This window comes from Elaeis guineensis, chromosome 1 (genome assembly GCF_000442705.2).
Source record: "Elaeis guineensis isolate ETL-2024a chromosome 1, EG11, whole genome shotgun sequence".
NCBI classification, from domain to species: Eukaryota; Viridiplantae; Streptophyta; class Magnoliopsida; order Arecales; family Arecaceae; genus Elaeis; species Elaeis guineensis.
This window is the reverse complement of record NC_025993.2, coordinates 3814725-3833008: the sequence shown is the minus strand read 5'-3', so window position 1 is coordinate 3833008 and position 18284 is coordinate 3814725. Positions and strand designations below refer to the sequence as shown.

Genomic DNA, 18284 nt, shown 5'->3' with positions numbered 1-18284 from the left:
ATATTAAAGTTTGACAGTGCAATATGACAAAATAAACTTGGAGAAACAGAACTGGCTTAATCTTGCAAGCTTGTCCTCACATCATGAATAAATGGAAACAAAGTTGTCCATACAAAATATTCATATACATCAAACATGTAGTACCTGGAACCTGCAGTGTGAGAATTACTAATGCATTTGTACAAATTCAGATCAATTTACTGAATGAAAATAGAAGGGGAATCCCCATTTACTGGAAGAATTCCTGATCAATAACATCATTATATTAAATACAGAAAAATGAAATACATCTGATCTCATCTGCATGTGGCTTAAAACTTTCGGATACAACAAAATTCTAACAATCACTAGCAATGGAGAACATTTTAATGAATGGAGACCAAGACCTGCAAGTAATTTAAACAAAAATTTTATTAGAAATCGCCATGAAGGGTCAAAATAAAGGATAAACACAGAAGTAATTGCAATATGTCCTGTAGAAAGATTATACAAGCAACTTCTTGAAGACGGAAGTTCCCCTCTTCATATGAATCATGGGAAAAAGAATCCATGATATCTGCTCAATTTCCTAAATAATATACATCTACAGAGCCAAGTGAGACCAAAAGATTAATGTGCACATTATCATGATAAATTTCATGTGTACGGACTTTTGCAACAAAGGTGCATGAGTCAGTGTCAGCAAAATAACCAGGTACAGAAAGTAGTGATTGTTTATATTGGAAAAAAGATCAGCAAAAGGTGCAATTAACCTTGTCCACCACATGAGAATTTGTCTCTAAAGGAGTCCTAGTTAGTGGAAGGCCAGGTACTATCCTAATAAAACTTCACAACGAGGATGACCTTGGGTATCGGGAAGCACAAAGGACATTGAATGAATGGATTGGTGAAGGAAATGTCCACATAGGTCTTTCGGAAGAAAGATATGTTCAGATAGGGAGAAATGAATGAGATGCAGAAATAACACCTAATCATTCAGCAATTTGAAGGGATAATACCAAATGGACTTCATCGATTTGGAATAGATGATTAATTAAAGTAGAATTCTGGAAGAAATTGAAATGTGTTACAGTGAGTTGCTTTAGTTAGAATAGATGATTGATAAAGGTAGAATTTTAGAAGAAATTGAAATGTGTTACAATGAGTTGCTTTCTTATTGCTCCAGCTTCTTTGTTATATCATCTAACCAAAACTGAGTCGGCAGTCAGCTACATAGCAGGCCCAAATCAACAATTTAAGATCAATTATGTATCTCATTTAGCTGTCAGGTTCACTTCCTTCCACTTCAAACTGAATTGTGTTAAACTGCTAAAAATGTATCCTGACTGTATGATATCAACCTTAAAATAAAATTAAAAAAATGCTGCTAATGCCTAGCATGGAGAAGTCATTTTCATGAGTGAGTACATATCATGGCTGATAATGGGGTTATTTTCTAAAACAACCACAAGGAAAAATTTTTTTTTTTTTGCCATATGCAAGAAAAAAATTTAACTTGCATCTTTGGGAAGAACAAAAGAACTGCAATTCATAATATACACTCATGCCCAATTATAATCCTTGTGATAATGCTAGTAACCATTCTCGCAATTGAATCTAGATTTCAGAGGTGCATTCTCACCCATAACATTACCATCAATTGACGATCAAGTTCTCAATCCTGAAGACCAAGTTCAAGCTCAAGCTCATCGTCCTCTTCAAACAGCCTTAAGAGGCGTGCATGTTGCTCTTCCCTCTTCTTTTTCTGCCAATGCTTGAAAAGGAAAATAGACAATATCCCAAAACCGGCAACTCCAAGACATATATAAAGTATCTCAATTCCTGCTTTGCTACTAGAGCTGGAACGGGCATCAGCCGTTGTTGCATTGTTGGAAGTTGATGGACCGTCGCCTAGGCCTGCAACGAAATGAAAGCTATCAGAAGGCATTGCATAGAATGAATTAAAATCAAGAACAATTTAACAGAGCCAGGAAAATTACAACTAGACTAGTTTAATAATTGTCAACAAACCACCAATCCAAAAGCATAAATAAATAAAATTAGATCTGCAGCCTAAACCTTGGCTTACAACAGACTCTCTAGTCTCCAATAACTTACTCATAGAGGTTTACTTGCAGCACATATCCATTTTCAGTACATACATAATAAGATAAATAAACCTAAGCAAAGGCAGGTTTTTCCAGAAAGAAGCCCAAACATACCTAAGTCCAAAACCAGTCAATATTGAACACAATCTCCAATGCTGTTCCAATTCTGGCCTGCTGAACAAACATGGGAAGCCAGAACAATTTTAATTTTGTTAAGACCTTTTCCCTATATCAGTTTGTACCATTCAATATTGATCTGGTTCTCTGTGGAATACAAGTTGCAGATACTACTTATATTTCATTTGAGATGTAAAATCTTGCTCGATGATCATGGATGGCAAGCAAATGTCTCGACAGATTTCTTAGCAACCTTTACAGCTAATAGTTACACGTAAAAGCTCAACAAATTTCTTTGAAGTCCTGGCCTTTAGGAAAAAGAGGGGCATTCTAGAAAGATTTTATGAAGAAGTTTAGTGAAACTTCAGGCGTTCTATCTCTTTGAAGGAGAAAAAAAACCCACCTATGTTCGTGTGTGGAGCCACTGATCAAACTATGCAACTTGAATGTCCAAGAGCAATTTTTAGGTATGGAGTGCACCCACAAAATATTTTATAATTCTTATCTTTCCTTTACCCCCTTTTTTATTCTCTGAGATGTCATTGTTTTGATCTGAAATGAAGGCCTTTCCCTTTGATCAGACCTAAAACTTCAATCCTTTGCATCTTTCTTATGATTTACATATTTTACTTCGCCTAATCAATCTTCATTTTTCAAAACAAAATCCCATAATTTTCCAGAAACTTGCAGCAAACACTAGAACTAAGTTGTCCTTTCATCTAAACTGCTTTAAGGCCAATTTTTTTAACCTTGCATTCCGAAGCCCTAGTAGAGATTCAACCAACCACGAGCCATTCTGTAAAAGTTCAACCTAGCTATTTACTGCTAATGAAATCTAGGATATGAACCTCAAGAAAGTAGGGCCTTTGTTAAGCCTTGTGCACTTTAAACCTCCATGAACTCAATTGGATCTTTTTGAATAAGCTAGCCTATGTGTTTTTTATTGATTTATTTATTTATTTACTTATTTGTTTATTTATTCTGGTAGGAACTATCCTATGCCATCAACATAATTGAGTTTAACTCAAAACAAGTCTAAAGAATCTAAAGTGATAGTATGGTCACTAAACTTTCAAAACTGTTAATCTATATAACCAAAAAATAAAGTAACGACCAAAGAATTAGGAAAGAATAGCATGCAAAAGACCATCTCTTCATATGTTCTGATGTACAGAAACCACTTGGCTTCCTTCTACAAGTAGCAGTTTATCAAAGACAACTTTTCATAATCAATAATGATGCATTCAAGCCTCAAAGAACAAAAGTTAAGCTCATTATTAACCGGATTCTCCGACTCTTGAATCTTTAGAAAATTGGAAAAAGCTTTAGTAGCCATGAATTCAGTGACCAGCACCTAATTGAGCTTTGTTTATGCATAAGATATCGCTGCAATTCTCAGATCAAGAAGAGGAAAGAAAAAGGGAGAAATCTATAGAAATCAAAAACAATGAATCAAGATTTTGTGATGTGCATTTGTGCCTGGTAGCCAAAAATTTTCTCCTATGGTTGTGTACCTGCTTGGTCACCTGCTTCCTAATTCTTAAACCCATTTTCAAACAAGTATATTTTATTACTCATTTTTCAAGTATAATTATAGTTCATTAGAAATCCATCATTCAGTGTTCTATCATCCTGGACATCCTATACCAAGCATCTATGATATGCAATCGACAACCAGGAAGGCCTTTCCATCTTCAACAGATAATTAGTAGACAACCCTTTGCAACTGCAGAACAATACCCCTGCTAAAGTATAGGAAAAATGAAATTGCTTACTATTTTTTATATGCCTTTTGGGTTGTGACTTTGGAGGTTGCATAAAATGATGTTAATTATTTTACTCTCTGTTGGATACCTTGGTGTGATTTGGACTGACTAGTGATTTTTGAGCTTTACTCTTGAGTAAGTCTATGTCCATTTATTTCACAAATTATTAGACAGGGACATGCAATGCATGCGACTCACAAAGGTCTCAAACACCCCGAGTTGGTTCTGTTGAAGGAATTAGCATGATAAAGAGCAGAAAATGACACCAAGCAAAGTCACCATGGAAAGGAAAAGCATTTTTCTAGAAAAACAGAAAGTGGAATTTAAGTCCATCCAACCTATTTAGTAGGACATAGAACGAGACAATCCATTAAGGGGAGAGTGGTGGGAAGGAGGGGAAGAAGGGAATAGCAGAGATGCTATTTTGACAATATTGTTTTATAGCAAAGTTGCAAAGGCTTTTTCGGGAATCTCCACTCCACTCACAAATCAAATCATCCATAAGATCAAGATTGAGGAGCGGATTTAACAATAGCAACTTCTAACTTCAAACTCTACCATGGCCCGCCCTAGTAGCTTTTTTCCTTTTTCTTTAATGGCTAAGTTAGCAGACAAGGGGAAAGCAAGCAGTAGCGGGAATCAAGTAAACCACCCTCTAACAAAGCATCATTATCTAGGTATTAAAGGAAGATTCATTGGGACCCAAGAGAGAGAAAGAAAATAGAAAGAATTCCATGTTGGCATGCTTCCTCGCTGCCCCAGTGGCTCTTCCTTATTTCTACATGCTCTTGAATTCTGTTCACACTAAAGTCACACTTTGAACTAATGGGGTAAAAAAGCCAGGCAAGGCAAGCAATTATCAGAATATCACCACTGATGAACATGGTATTTGATGAGTCAAGATTTGACGAAAAGAGCCCTTATATCCTTTGTTTCAATCTATCTTTTGGTAACACCCCCGACTGGTAAGAGTTGAGTAGAGGTCACCCTCAATCACTTTATAAATTAGCTAGCAAGAGGCCCATCCTCAAAAATTTTCTAACCAAGCTAAACCATTGGAATGCCACTAAACAAAAAACTTTAAGGTGGAGTCACACTCCCAAAATTCCAATTCTAACAAAGTAGGTGAAATGAAACAAAGTGGGAGATTTCAATTAAACTTGCTAAAAGGTAAAAAAACTTTCATTGTATGATATTAAAAACTTCCTACCCACACATATACATAAATCTGCTCTCATGCCTACTCCCATTTTATTTAAGTAAGATAATTCTTTGTTTCTATGTGTCGACCTCCCTAATGATTGAGCTACCATTAACAGACTACATCAACAAACAATTCCTCTGATTGTCCTTTCTTCAAGGTGACCTCCAAATTCTTCTTTCCAGACTGATGGTTTTAGATTAATGGTAGGTATTTTCTTTCATGTAGTAAGGGTTGTAATGATGAAGCTGTTGAGTTTTGGCACCTCGAATTCGACCCAAAGTAGCCCAAGAAGGAGAAGCGCAACCCCACAGGCAAATGCAGGAAGTAGGCCTACAGGTGCAGCCCGTAGGCCCGGCTTGCAGGCACCCAGGCTTGCACAGCGTGGGCGACCTATCCAGCGTGCGGCCCACGCGCATAGGCGCACGGACGCGCACAGCCCAAGATGTGCCGCGCATGGACTGCGGCGGTCTACAGAGGGTTTATTGCGGCTCACGTGCGCACGGACGAGTGCACGACATGCGGTGCACATGGATATGGTCCATTTCGCAGCTGATTCACACATAGGGCGGTCTATGCGTAGTTCATGCATTGTTTTGCACGATCTAAGGGTCAGGAGAGCTTGCGGTCATGATCGGATGGTCAGACATTTTTTTGAGTCCTGATAAAATTTTGATTTCGATCTGGAGTGAGTTTGGGCCTTATAAAAAGGGATACATGGGCTGAGAAAGAGGTGTAGCGGCTGAGAGCAACCCGTGAAGCAGAGGGAGCTGTAGAGGGTCTACTTAGGGGTTCTTTGTGAGAGCATTATAAAGGGGAGTGCTTTTTGTTGAAGGAAAAAAGTTTATGAGAGTTGAAAGTGTGTGATCTCCTCTTGTATTTATTTTTTTTCATATTGAAGCTTGCATGCCCCATGGAGGTAGGCCTTAGGCTGATCTATTTATTTGATTGTATCCTATTTTCATCCTTTTTTTCTTCCTGTTGCGGTATCGACATCATCACCTGAATTAACGATCTTGGACGGGGGATATGTATTCTACACTCGTAAGGGATCTTTTCCAACAAGTGGTATCAGAGCATACGTGGTTGCCTAAGTTGTAGTGGTATTGATCGATGTTGAAGAAGATAGAGAAGACAGGCTCAATCAAGATGGAGATCAATCAGTATGATGGGAAAAGCAATTTCTCCCTATGGTAAGCGAGGGTGAAGGATGTGCTCATCCAACAAAGGTTGATTGATACTCTCTTGTGCGAAGAGAAGCCGACTACCATGGAGAAGAAGCATTGGAGATGGCTCCAGATGTAAGCAGTGAGTACGATCCACTTGTACTTGACGGATGATGTGGTGATCCATATGCTTAGCGACACTTCTTCGATAGCGATGTGGATGAAGCTCGAGATGTACATGGTGAAGTCACTCACCAACGCTCTCTTTCTTTGAAAGCAGTTCTATCAGCTGCAGATGAGTGAGGGACAAAGCATGCAGGAGCATCTCAGCAACTTTCAAAAAATCCTCACTGATCTTCTCAGCATTGGCAAGAAGGTTGAGGAGAAGACCAAGGCATTGGTCTTGCCTTCATTACTTTTTTTTCCTTTTGAGTTTTTGGTGACTACTCTTCTAATGGGGAAGAGCACCATCAAGATGAAAGAAGTCACTTCTACACTTCTCCAGAATGAGGTTCTCAGATGGAAGAACTGAGCTTCGAGTTCAGATGATGACTCGGCAATGGCAGTGACTGAAGGAGGTGGTGGCAAAAAACGAAGCAATAGAAGATCTCAAGATGGGCGGTCCAAATCCAAATCGAGGGACTACAGCAAGATCAGGTGTTACAGGTATGATGAGTTGGGGCATCGAGTCAGAGATTGCCCATAGCTCAGAGATCGGATGAGTGCTACTGCGATGGCAGTCCAAGATAGCGATACAGAAGATAGTGATAATGTTCTTTTGGTGATTGATGAGGTATCTACTTTTTTTCCATAGTGAATTTTAGACTCTGCATGTTCTCATCATGTTTGTTGTAGAGATGAGCTGTTTGACTCTCTAAAAAGTAGTGAAAGCACTGTTCATTTATCGGATGGATCAAGTTGTGCGATCAAGGGCATTGAGATTGTCAACTTACAGATATTTGATGGAGCAGTGAGAAAGTTGGATAAGATCCGATATATATCCAGCTTCAGAAATAATCTACTTTCACTGAGTAGACTGGATTCGAACAGTTACAGATGGAGAGCTGAGGAAAAAATCCTAAAGTCTTGCACGACAGTAGGATTGTGATGAAAGGGAAGAGGTATGGAGAACATTACCTCTTGACAGAGAGCTCAGCATGAGGTAGAGCTTTAGGAGCCAATGGGAGCTCAGAACGAGGTGGAGCTCCAGATACAGATGGATTGGGCATGAGACGAAAGACTCGAAAGGATGACAGGATACATCGCAGAATGAAGTTTCTATTACTGCAGGAGGCTACCCCGATCAGATCTCAGGTCAAACAGATCACAGCATATAACAAAGATGGTATCGAGCGGTCTGGCTCGACTCCCATGTTTGCCCATCCATGAGCAGCCAAACATTTGCCCCAAGACATGGGGGCAAGATGATCTAGAAGTTCTTAAAGTTAGGTGAAGGCCGAATGTCGAGTCGAGGTGGAGATTGTTGAATTTTGATGCCTCGAATTTGACCCACAACAGCCCAAGAAAGAGAAGTCCAGCCCCATAGGCATGTAGACACAGGCGGCAAGCCTACAAGCGTGGCTCGTAGGCCCGCAAGCCGCCCAAGCTCGCTACAACGCATGCGACCCGTCCAGCACGTGGCCCAGTTGTGCAGGTGCGCACACGTGCGTGGACATGCTCAGCCCAGACTAGCGCGCCCACATGGTGCACAGCACGGTCCACCACGCATCCACAGGAAGTCGCAGTCCACGCATCGCGCGTGGACCGCCGCGGTCTATAGCGAGTTTATCATGGCTCACACGTGCGTGGACAAGTGCGCAACATGCAGCATGCATGGATAGGGTCTATTTCATAACCAATTCATGCAAAGGGCGGTCTATGCGCGGTTCATGCATTGTTTTGCGCAATCTGAAGGTCAGAAGAGCTTGCGGTCGTGATTGAACGATCAGAGGTGTTTTTTGAGTCCTAATAAAATTTTGATTTCGATCTGGAGTGAGTTTGGGCCCCACAAAAAGGGGTACATGGGCTGAGAGAGAGATGTAGCGGCTGAGAACGGCCCATGGAGCAAAGGAAGCTGCAAAGGATCTCCTTAGGGATTCTTTGTGAGAGCATTGTAAAGAGAAGTGCTTCTTGTTGAAAGAGAGGTTTATGAGAGTTGAGAGTGTGTAATCTCCTCCTGTATTTATTTTCTTTTATAGTGAAGCTTATATGTCCCATGGAGGTTGGCTTTGCGCTGATCCACGTATTTGATTGTGTCCTATTTTTATCTTTTTTTCTTCTTATTGCGGTATTGACACCATCACCTGAATTAGCGATCTTAGATAGGGGATCCGTATTCCACACTCGTGAGGATTCCTTCCCAACAGAAGCATTAAGGCCTGATTTTACACCAAGTAGGACACATAAGAAGGAGACAACAGCTATCACTGTGGTTAAAACAATTGCCAACAACCATTGCTTTAGGCCAAGACTGACAAGAACATTTTCTGTATAGAAAAAAAAGAGAAATATAGTACCGAGGGATGTAGCATAGGGTGCAGCAACTAGGTATTATGACCAGCTGGCTTATGCCAAGCTCTACGAGAGCCAGTGATTTCTATGTTTGCAGTAAAATAATTCTAGCATGTTTCATTATTATTAAGTCATATTTTGAATATCATTTTGAACATTATATAGGGCAACTTTTTGACATATTAACAACATTTCTTTAAGAGAACTTCCTTCACAAAATAAGGGTTCTTCAATCCAGCTTGCTTCAATTTGTCCTGTTGATCATCAAAATTTAATCCTGGTGATCAAATCGCCCTTCACACTTCTTGTTGCATCCTATATCTCCATTTAAACAATTCTTCTCTCGTATTGGTTCTTTCTCTTTTTTTTTTTTTGATAACCATACTTTCACTAGGAAGCAATTTCTATATGTCACCCTACTCAAGTTTTCATCCCCTGGAGTTTCAGATATGGAGTCTGCAGGGAATATACACCACATATACATGGAATCCAAGAGAGTCCAACAACATTCACCAAGCCACGAGACACAGCCTAAACAAATGATTGAACAACAAAACACTCATAATAAACAGAAAAGAGGAAACAAGTTGTAATATTTCCAGTAATAAACATCTCTACAAACCGCAGAACAAACATCACACACTGGCATTTGGTTCTCAGTTATAAATCAAACTGAATTTCGTCCCACGATATGAAAGTAAGTGATTCTACTGACGCAATGTCACCAAATTCCGTTTACCCCTAACATTATATAAAGTAGGGCAGGGCAAATCAGACCGAATTTTGATAATCAAATAGATCACATACACAGAAAACGAGTGAAGAAATTTGAAACAAATTCTGAACAACAAACCATAGCAACGAAATCGACGTATCTTCAAGAAATTAATGCAACAATCAAAGGATTCTGAAATTTTCACACGCGTACAAATCCAGCGATCCGGAATTCAGGTAAAACAGGAATATCCGATACATGAATCGCGGAAAAAATCGAAAAAAAAAGGGGACTTTGACGCCAGAAAATGAAGCTGGTGTCTTTGAGATCTAGGACGATGGAAATCGAGAAGATTTGAAATTTTAGAACTCTCTTGCGAACTGTTGATTCCGGGTCGGAGAAGAAACGCAAACCTAAGATGAATTGAAGAGATATCACGGCGAGGAGGACGAATTGTCGGTAGGCTCTTCCGTGTACGTCTTCGCTCATCTCTCTATTGTTTCGCCTTCTCTCCTCGGCCACGATGCCTTGGGTTTCCTAAAGAGGAGAAAGTGAACGGAAATTTTTTTTCAAGTGATGACAATGGGCTCGTGGCCGGCTCAAGGCCCATCATGCCGGGCCCGGTCGGGCTTCAGGCTGGGCCCGAAAAGCTTGGACCGGGTTGAGGCTTTTTCGGGCTGGGATCCCGCTCGAATCGCAAAGCCTGACACGGTGAAACCGACGACCCAATCTCCCCTCCCCAGATCCCGCTCCTTTCTCGGACCAGGGTTTCTTCTTCTGCTCTGCCTCCGCCGCCTCTCCCTACTCTTTGTCTTCGATCACGTGCGAGAGCCTTCTCCCTGAATCGTGCCGTCGCCGGTCGCCGTTCTACAATCAAAGCTGGCGGACGCTCCTCTCGTTGATTTTCCGATCAAAGCCGGTTACCACTCGCCGTCCTCCTTTCCCCCAGCTTGTGACCATCCTCGGCTTCTCCTCTGCTGAGTTTTTGCCAGAGTTCCCATCCATTGACGTTTCTAGGGTTTCATTTCATCCGAGTAAGTCATACCGTAATCTCTTGATTTTATCCTTCCATTGCCGTGAATCCTATTGCAGTATATCTACCTTGCATTAGATTAACGGAAATAGCTGGAAAACATGACGAATAACTGTTAAAGTTTGATTGTTCTTATAAGGTTAAATATCTAACTTGCATTAGATTAATGTTACCTCCCTTCCCTCCGAGTGTTCTTAGAAGGTTTAGAATAGCACCGTTTATCTGCTTCAAAGAAAACATGGAGAATTAATGTTAAATTTTGATTGTTGGGCATTCTATTCAGCAATATCCTTGACTGTAACCAGGAAATGCTTGATGTGCTATTTTTGCTAGGTTTTGTGCTTCATGCTGTTTACATGGACTGTTTTTTTTTTGGTCTGTCATTGAGTTTGGACTGCAAACAGGGTGCTGCCAAACATCTTGAGGGTGTTGGGCTTTGTATTTCTATACATGACAGGTTTCTCAAGTTGGTTGGTCTTGCAATCAGACAGAACAAATGAGCATGGTGTGGTATAAATGTTTTAGTATTGCCGCCTTGTTTGTCTAATGTGGAATTTGGATGGAATGCAGATATCTTTGGATGGTGTGGCCATTAAACATTTTGGCTTTGAATATGAATATAATAATATAATCATTAAATTAAATTAATAAGATCAAAAGAATTGCAAAACAATAGCACCTAGATCTGAGCCCAAAACCTCCTACCTCCTCCATTTATAATTGAAAATCTAGGTTTCTAAGGCTTGTCGTTCAATAGGTTCATTAGTCGTCTGTTATGGGTTGCAGTTCTCGATTTCTAGGCTATGGCCTTCCTTTTGATGGCTTGGTAGTCCAACTTTCGGCTTTCCTTCTGAATTGTTGGGCTTCGGGCCACCTCTCTCTCTTATCTATGCCCACAATCCTCCATCAATATCCCAGATTCCCAGGTTTCCTTGTCTGGTTGAGACTGAGGTTTGGCTTGGGTCACTGGGCGGCATGATACAGGTCATCAGCATCCCCATTTCGGCCTCCATGCTGGCATGGAGCCCAAGATGACACTATAATTGCTGCCTCTGAAAGCCCTGTATTCTTGTTCGATCTTCTCATCCAAATTCAAGATCATAGGTATGATGATTAGATCCATCCCTGGATTTCTATATAAAAAAAAAAAAAATTCTCCCTATTTTTATACTGGCACTTCGTGTTGGTGATGTTACGGCTTAATGCTTTTTTTAAAACTTCCTTTTCACATGTATATGGTTGCAATCGTATTTTGATTTGTTTTCATAGTCTTTCAGTTCGTTAATGCTTGCTCTTTAGCTTTATAGACTGTCAGATTGGTAGCCATCGTCTACTGCCGTGATATGATTCTCCAATTTACAATAGTATTCCAATTGGTGCCCATATGCTTTAGATGACAGGTCATGAGACTTAATGCTCACGGGCAAAATATGACTTTAGTAGGGATATATAGGTCTTGAGGTTTTCTTTACTTGCTACTGAGTAAAAATCTTTGAAGTTTCATGTTGAACTGGATTTAGGTGGTAGAAGTGGAGATGTCTTTTTGAAATGTCATATGGCAATTGCCTGCTGGTCAGGCTAGAAGATAACCGTTGTTTGATTTAATCTGACAGATAAATGTGGATACAGCAGCTTGCAATGAATAGATAAATGAGATAGGATGACTAATTTCAGAAATTAGAATGATGAAGTGAATGTGTGGAAATTTCTGATTAAGAGAGCTTAGGAGTAGTGCTGTTGAAGTAATGTGGAAACAATTGCATTGACTTGTCTGTTTGTAGTGAAGACTAGGGAATATACAACAAAGTGGCATTGATATTCCTTCAACATGCTTCAACTCATAAGAGGAGATTGGGGATATTTTGATCAAAGCAGGAAGAATGAACAGTGAAGTAGAACCTGATAAATAAACCAAGTTGATTTATAACTATAGTTTTCTTTATGGCAGAATATGCTTCTATAGTCCCATTAGCATGAATTTCTTGTTTCCTACATGGTACTTGGATGTTAACATTGGAATCAGTATGATGTTTTTTTTGGTACATTCTAATGCGCGATGCTTTTAAAGTGCAAAGCTTGAGAGAGATGTAAACCATACTGAAGTACCAATTGCCTTTGGGTGATTATCAACAATGTTGCAGCACATTTAAATAAGTAACCGCCATAGTTCTATATGAAAAAAATCACATATTTTCATTCTTGCCTTCCACCCTTCCCATACCAAGAATCATGTACATGCCAACACTGGTCAGTTGAAGCATTATGTTTCAGGAGAAACTTGGTTTGCTTTTCCTTGTCCTTCTTTTTCTCTTCTTCTTTTTTCTCTCATCTTCCTATATGTTGTTCTTCTTTCTCTGCTGGACATATATACTAATTTTTCTTTGTTTCACCTATGCATAATCCTGGGAGATAAAAGTGATACGAAACTTGTGACAAACTCTAAGAGTCTCTTTATGCACAGATTTTAATTTATGCATCATAGTACCTAACTTCCAACTTTGGACCAACAGCCAAACATCTCCCTATAACTTAATCTTCCAGGTTTGTCTCCCTTGTATCCATATCTATGAACTATAAGACAAATCCAGAAAACTTCTATGTATGCTTAAATGTGCAAATTCACACATCTGTCCTTTATTTTGATGGTAGATGACATGTGGTTGTTTTGAGTTAATATGTAGCATATTCTAGCACATTAGGTCCACATCCCATACATGTGGATTGCATATCGGTCTTGCATTAAGTACAGATGCAATTATGCTTTGTAGGTTATGAATATAAAGATGAATGCCTTTATACGCATACAATGCACCTAACTTGATCAAGACCTGATCACTATTAAATTTCTAGAATTGCTTCTTTCATATTTTGCCATCTCCTTTTGAACCTAAACCTTTGGACCCTTGTGTCGACAACTTAAGAAGTTAGAGCCCACAAGAAAGATACAATAGGGATAGGCTCCTCGATAATCCAAGTACTAGACCCTTTGACAATGCATAGTTGGTAGCACTGCATTTGGGTGTTCCTCTTATATACTCTTTGTTTGTATCTGTTTGCACTGGACATTGCTATTCCTCTTGCCAATTCTCATCCATGTCCATTTTTACCAAATGTGGATAATAATTTCAATATTCTTGTATGGATACTTGTATCATTACCCAATAATAAAATGTGAAAATGAATAACAATGTGCATATGTCGAAGTTGTACCCTACTTCTTAAATATTTATTGAAAATGAATGTTGATGTTGACCAGGAAAAAGGGGAGTTTGAATGGACCCTTGTATTTCTTTAATAATATAAGTCATGAATTGACATCAAACAGCACTATATTGTATTGAATTTGATAAAATTGAATAGCTATTTTTTTCATATTAAACTTAATTAAGATATTTGAACCGTGCATAGAGTGACTCCTAACAAGATACCTCAATCATCAAGGCAGTATTTAAGAAAGTAACTAATTCTAAATTCTGAAGACTTGCACTCTTTCTCATGACATTTCATATTGACCAATTTTGCTAGTGATGAATTTCCTTCACAACCTATTTTTTGTATATGCTATCGGTGGTAGATAGTTTGTTTTTGCCAGAAGGTTTCATATATTGCTGGACTAAACAAACACCTTATATACTTAGATCAAGAACTGGTCAATAACTTTTCTTTTCAGTGTTTTTTCACAATTGTGTAACTATCTATTAGAAATTTTAAAGAAGAAAATGTAGCCTAATGAAGGCCAACCAGTCTTAGTTGAGCTGGTTGGCATCACTTTCAATCTGGGGAAGGTCTTCATGTGAACCCTGGTGGTGAGATCCCTGACACATTTCTCAAGCAAAATTTAGGCTAGTGAATGGCTCTGGTGGATCATTTTTGGAAATTATATTTGTCAGATGGAGTGATAGAATGGACTTCCATCGATTTACATGGAGTTGTATTATCCTTTCCCTGTTTCATTTTTGAATAAGCGACAATTTTTCCTTCCATTTTGATCATTTCATCCCTTATTTGGACCATGAGTCTGCTATTGTATGGCCTTACGCCATTGTCAGCATAATAGCAACAGGGGAAGGATCCCTAAACTGTTTCTGCTTGTATAAATATTGTTATGTTGATATTATCATGAATATCATTTGTCAACTGAAATTAGGACTTATGTCTGTTGGTATGCCTGAAAATATTTTTTTTCAATTTATAAGATATGTTTGATGTGGTGCTAGTAAATCATGTTGTATGGGAACAAATGAATGTATTTGTATGGTGAGCATGACTGGATACAGATTAGGAATTGGCATGATATGATCCATCTTAATTGAGCAGACTGGATTTAGAGCTGATACGTTGTTTTGTCAGTAAATGGATCAAATAAGGTAATCTTCATATTTTGGCTGTTTTCTCAGTTGGTTCCAATCGATGACATAAGGGTTCCTGTTAAATTAAACTAGAAGGATTATGTTTTGATCTGGTCTTGCATAACTGGGCTGAATTTTGTGCAACCCTCAGAAGCTTCTTTGATTCATAGGCTGGCCAATTGTTTGGACCGTGCTTGGCCTAGTTTCAAGGTTTAGTAGCAATTATAGTGCAAAACTTCTAGTCCAGGTTTCAGAGAATGTGTCTCACTTAAGGTCTTGCATATTCTACAGAATAATGACATTAGATGTGAAGACATATATATTTACATTGACCATTGAAGTGCTTCTCTAACATAGCAATTGAGGATGGATAGTGTAGGGAAACTTCACATTCATGTGGCCCTTAAGCTTGGAAATTGGTGCAGGAAAGTAATGTGGCAATTGTGATAATATCAAAGTCTTTCTGTTAGCCTTGTCCCATCATTTTTTTTTATCCAAAATTAAATTTTACCAGCCTTAATATAAATGGCTGCATCTAATGCGTTTCTTGTACTTTCAAGTTACTTAACCGCATTCATCTGCAAAAATGCAACTAATTATAATATGATTGGGTTCAGTTTCTATAGTTTTTCGCATCATTCTTAATTTAGAATGTTGGAATTTTGCAGGAAATGCACCCTCCTCTGACTTTGCATAGGCATCCGATGTGTGCAGAGGTAGTTCATCTCCTTATTGGCTTCATATTGTGTTATATTAGTGCCATCCTTTTCATTTTTTTTTCCATTTCTTTTGGTTCCTGATGCCTGTGCATTTTATGCTTGTCTGTGGTCATTAAATGCTTGCTATCAGGTAAAATAATGTAAAACAAGTTAATATTAGTACAAAATAATTATTTGCAAGCCAAGTACTCATGATTTTTAGAATTAACCAAATGACTTTTCCCCATCAATATATATATAAAAAAAAAGGATAAAGTTTTTGTTTGAAATTAGCAATGACTATCTATTTTTTAGGTCCCTGTTTTTAAACTCATGAGATCAGTTGATGGTGTTTTATATATTCTCTTGCCATTTCCTCCATCGCTAATGTGTTCTTTCTATCCCTTCATCTAGAAATTTGTAACTCTGGGTTTGCTAATTTGCTTTTTGTTATTTTAGATCATTGAACAGTTTCAAAAGTGCCATATAGACCATCCTATTGCAAAATTCTTTGGGCAATGTACTGAGCTGAAGATAAAGCTGGACCGCTGTTTCCGTGAGGAAGTGGGTTTCCTTCCTTTTCCATCTGCTACTACAGTAATCATCTCAAATTTGCTAAATTTCTTTATTTATAGCATACCTCTTTTAGAGGGCAAGCCTAGCTGCAATGCTAAAGTTGCCCATTGTGACAGTTTGAAATATGGAAACAGTCTCTCCATATGCAGGGGTAGGGCTGGAGTCTCTTCAGACCTTACCGTGGCTGAAGCCTTGTGCACTGAGCTACCTTTTTTTTTTTTTCCCCAATGCGTCTCTTTATGTAATGCCTCTTTTGTATCTCTTGATTTGTTTCAGAAAGCTTTGAAACGGAAGGCTAATTTTGAAAAGAGTAAGATCTTGAAGGAGAGGATTCAGGCCCAGAGACAAGAAATGACCAAGAAAGGCCTTGAATAATATCACAAACTAGCAATATGAGGACAAATACCTTATTCAAAAGAATGATGTATTTTTTACTTCCCCGTAAAGATATTTTCTGTTTATGCACCACAGCTGCTCATTCCTATGAACGTGGACACATTCCCTGAATGAGGATCACATCCGCATAATTTGGGCCGGGGCCAATTAATTATTTGTCAATGTCTGGGATGTGACACAGTCATCTTGCTTTAAATTGCACATTGATTTGATAGTCATGTTTTATTAATCCAAAAGGATTTTTAGGGTATCACAGAATATTGTCTGTATCTAGCTGCTAATGTGCTTGTATTTATACCCTATTGCCTGTTGTTTCTATTGAACAATGTTGACGAACTGTGTTGTTATATCGTCTAATAAAATTCAACTAGTTTTTCCTTGACATTTTTACTTTGTTATGAACTCCAATTTGTGGCAAGGTGTTTATTTTAATACTCAGCCCATTCATTTTTTTCTTTTTTGTCACTTACATTTATGCCTACAAAGACTTGTGTCACTGGATCTTATTGAAGATTATCAACTACCAGTCCTCTAAGCATGCCCATCTTTTCTTTAGCTCTTGAGGTGAAGGTGGTGAAAGAAGTGTTTATATGAACTGGAATTAGCATGGCGCTTTAGCATTTAATTTGCCACTGTCATTTATCTTCTTTTTCTTTATCACTTCCTTTTTACCTTCACAGATTTGGTCCAAGGGATCTTTTGAGAACTCCATTTCTTCTTTTTTTTCCCAATTTCATGAACATGCAGTGTCCGACGAAGCTGCAGATGTGGACAAAAATGTGCTTGCTGAAAGGAAAGATCATATATACATTGAGCAAAATTTAGGTAAAAGCTTCCTCAGGTCCCTGCTCTCTGGGCAAACGTGAAGGAGATCCGAAATGCTAGAAACTTCCTTGGACATAAACAGATATATTAGAACTCAGAAAAGCATGGTGCGGCAAACAAATGGTCAATCTCGTTCAGTTTGCCTCATCTTCTGCTCTCTAGATTGTAAATTTTTTTGGTAGTTCCTTTTTAAGTTAATACAGGAAATGTCGTTTCATAAAGGTGGATGGTTTTCATATTTGATTACAAGTTTCTATATAATTATTCTAAATGCCAAATTAAGTACTAAGTTCAGCAGCTTTAATGTTGAGTTGCTATTGTTTTCTGCTGAATGTTTTCCCTGATGGTGGTCTAGTTGAGGCAGCCCCTTGAAGCATGTATGTTGCATTGGTTTACTTGTGCTGTAGCATGAGAAAAGATAAGCAAATAATGTTTTTACTTGCTATGCGTAATAGCTTTACTTTCTTCATAAACCCTTCCAAGATAGGGCATGGCACAGAAGATCGATGAAGACCCTGAAAGCCGCAGCTTCGCATTAAGTCTTAGATTGCAAGTTTTTGCTGACATGCACATTAAAATCATATCCTTGTTCTTCAACCGAAAAGGTTAGCGCAAACTAACGCCGCAGAGTGGAAAAGCTACAAATATGTGAATGGGCAGATAACATTCCTGACGAACATTATACTTTCACCCTTTAAAAAAAAAAAAAAAAGATGCTGGTTTTTTTTTTTTTCAAGAAGTGTGGATATAACAGTTACGTACGTACATTCGTAGGAGAAAATCTGCATCTTTCATGCAGCTCGATGGCCCTCGATATTGATATCGATTGGATACCAATATATTC

General features: G+C 38.6%; 2 protein-coding genes across 4 annotated transcripts; one reads left to right on the top strand and one right to left on the bottom strand.

The window, feature by feature from the left end:
* Positions 1-52: 52 nt before the first annotated feature.
* Positions 53-10132, bottom strand: LOC140858099 (uncharacterized). Of its 2 annotated transcripts, none has more exons than XM_073257645.1 (3): positions 9977-10132; positions 1622-1896; positions 53-386 (listed from the first exon to the last, which is right to left on the bottom strand). In XM_073257645.1, exons 1-2 carry the CDS (start codon positions 10050-10052, stop codon positions 1655-1657), a joined length of 318 nt encoding a protein of 105 aa, XP_073113746.1. In that variant the 5' UTR covers positions 10053-10132; the 3' UTR covers positions 53-386; positions 1622-1654. The 2 variants fall into 2 exon arrangements, with proteins under 2 accessions (XP_073113746.1, XP_073113786.1); XM_073257685.1 differs by having other exon boundaries at positions 1634-1896.
* A 153-nt stretch (positions 10133-10285) lies between these two features.
* On the top strand, positions 10286-16997 carry LOC105034547 (uncharacterized). Of its 2 annotated transcripts, none has more exons than XM_010909761.3 (4): positions 10286-10597; positions 15614-15661; positions 16103-16240; positions 16496-16997. In XM_010909761.3, exons 2-4 carry the CDS (start codon positions 15617-15619, stop codon positions 16592-16594), a joined length of 282 nt encoding a protein of 93 aa, XP_010908063.1. In that variant the 5' UTR covers positions 10286-10597; positions 15614-15616; the 3' UTR covers positions 16595-16997. The 2 variants fall into 2 exon arrangements, with proteins under 2 accessions (XP_010908063.1, XP_019703551.1); XM_019847992.3 differs by having other exon boundaries at positions 10290-10597; positions 16103-16207.
* Positions 16998-18284: the final 1287 nt, after the last annotated feature.

Excerpts from the sequence above, each read along its gene's own strand:
- LOC140858099 (XM_073257645.1), bottom strand. The coding sequence starts at position 10,052 with ATGAGCGAAGACGTACACGGAAGAGCCTACCGACAATTCGTCCTCCTC. Across the intron at positions 1,897-9,976 it reads ATCTCTTCAATTCATCTTAG|GCCTAGGCGACGGTCCATCA; the intron begins GTTTGCGTTTCT and ends ATTTCGTTGCAG.
- LOC105034547 (XM_010909761.3), top strand. The coding sequence starts at position 15,617 with ATGCACCCTCCTCTGACTTTGCATAGGCATCCGATGTGTGCAGAG. Across the intron at positions 15,662-16,102 it reads GGCATCCGATGTGTGCAGAG|ATCATTGAACAGTTTCAAAA; the intron begins GTAGTTCATCTC and ends TTGTTATTTTAG. Across the intron at positions 16,241-16,495 it reads CTTTTCCATCTGCTACTACA|AAAGCTTTGAAACGGAAGGC; the intron begins GTAATCATCTCA and ends GATTTGTTTCAG.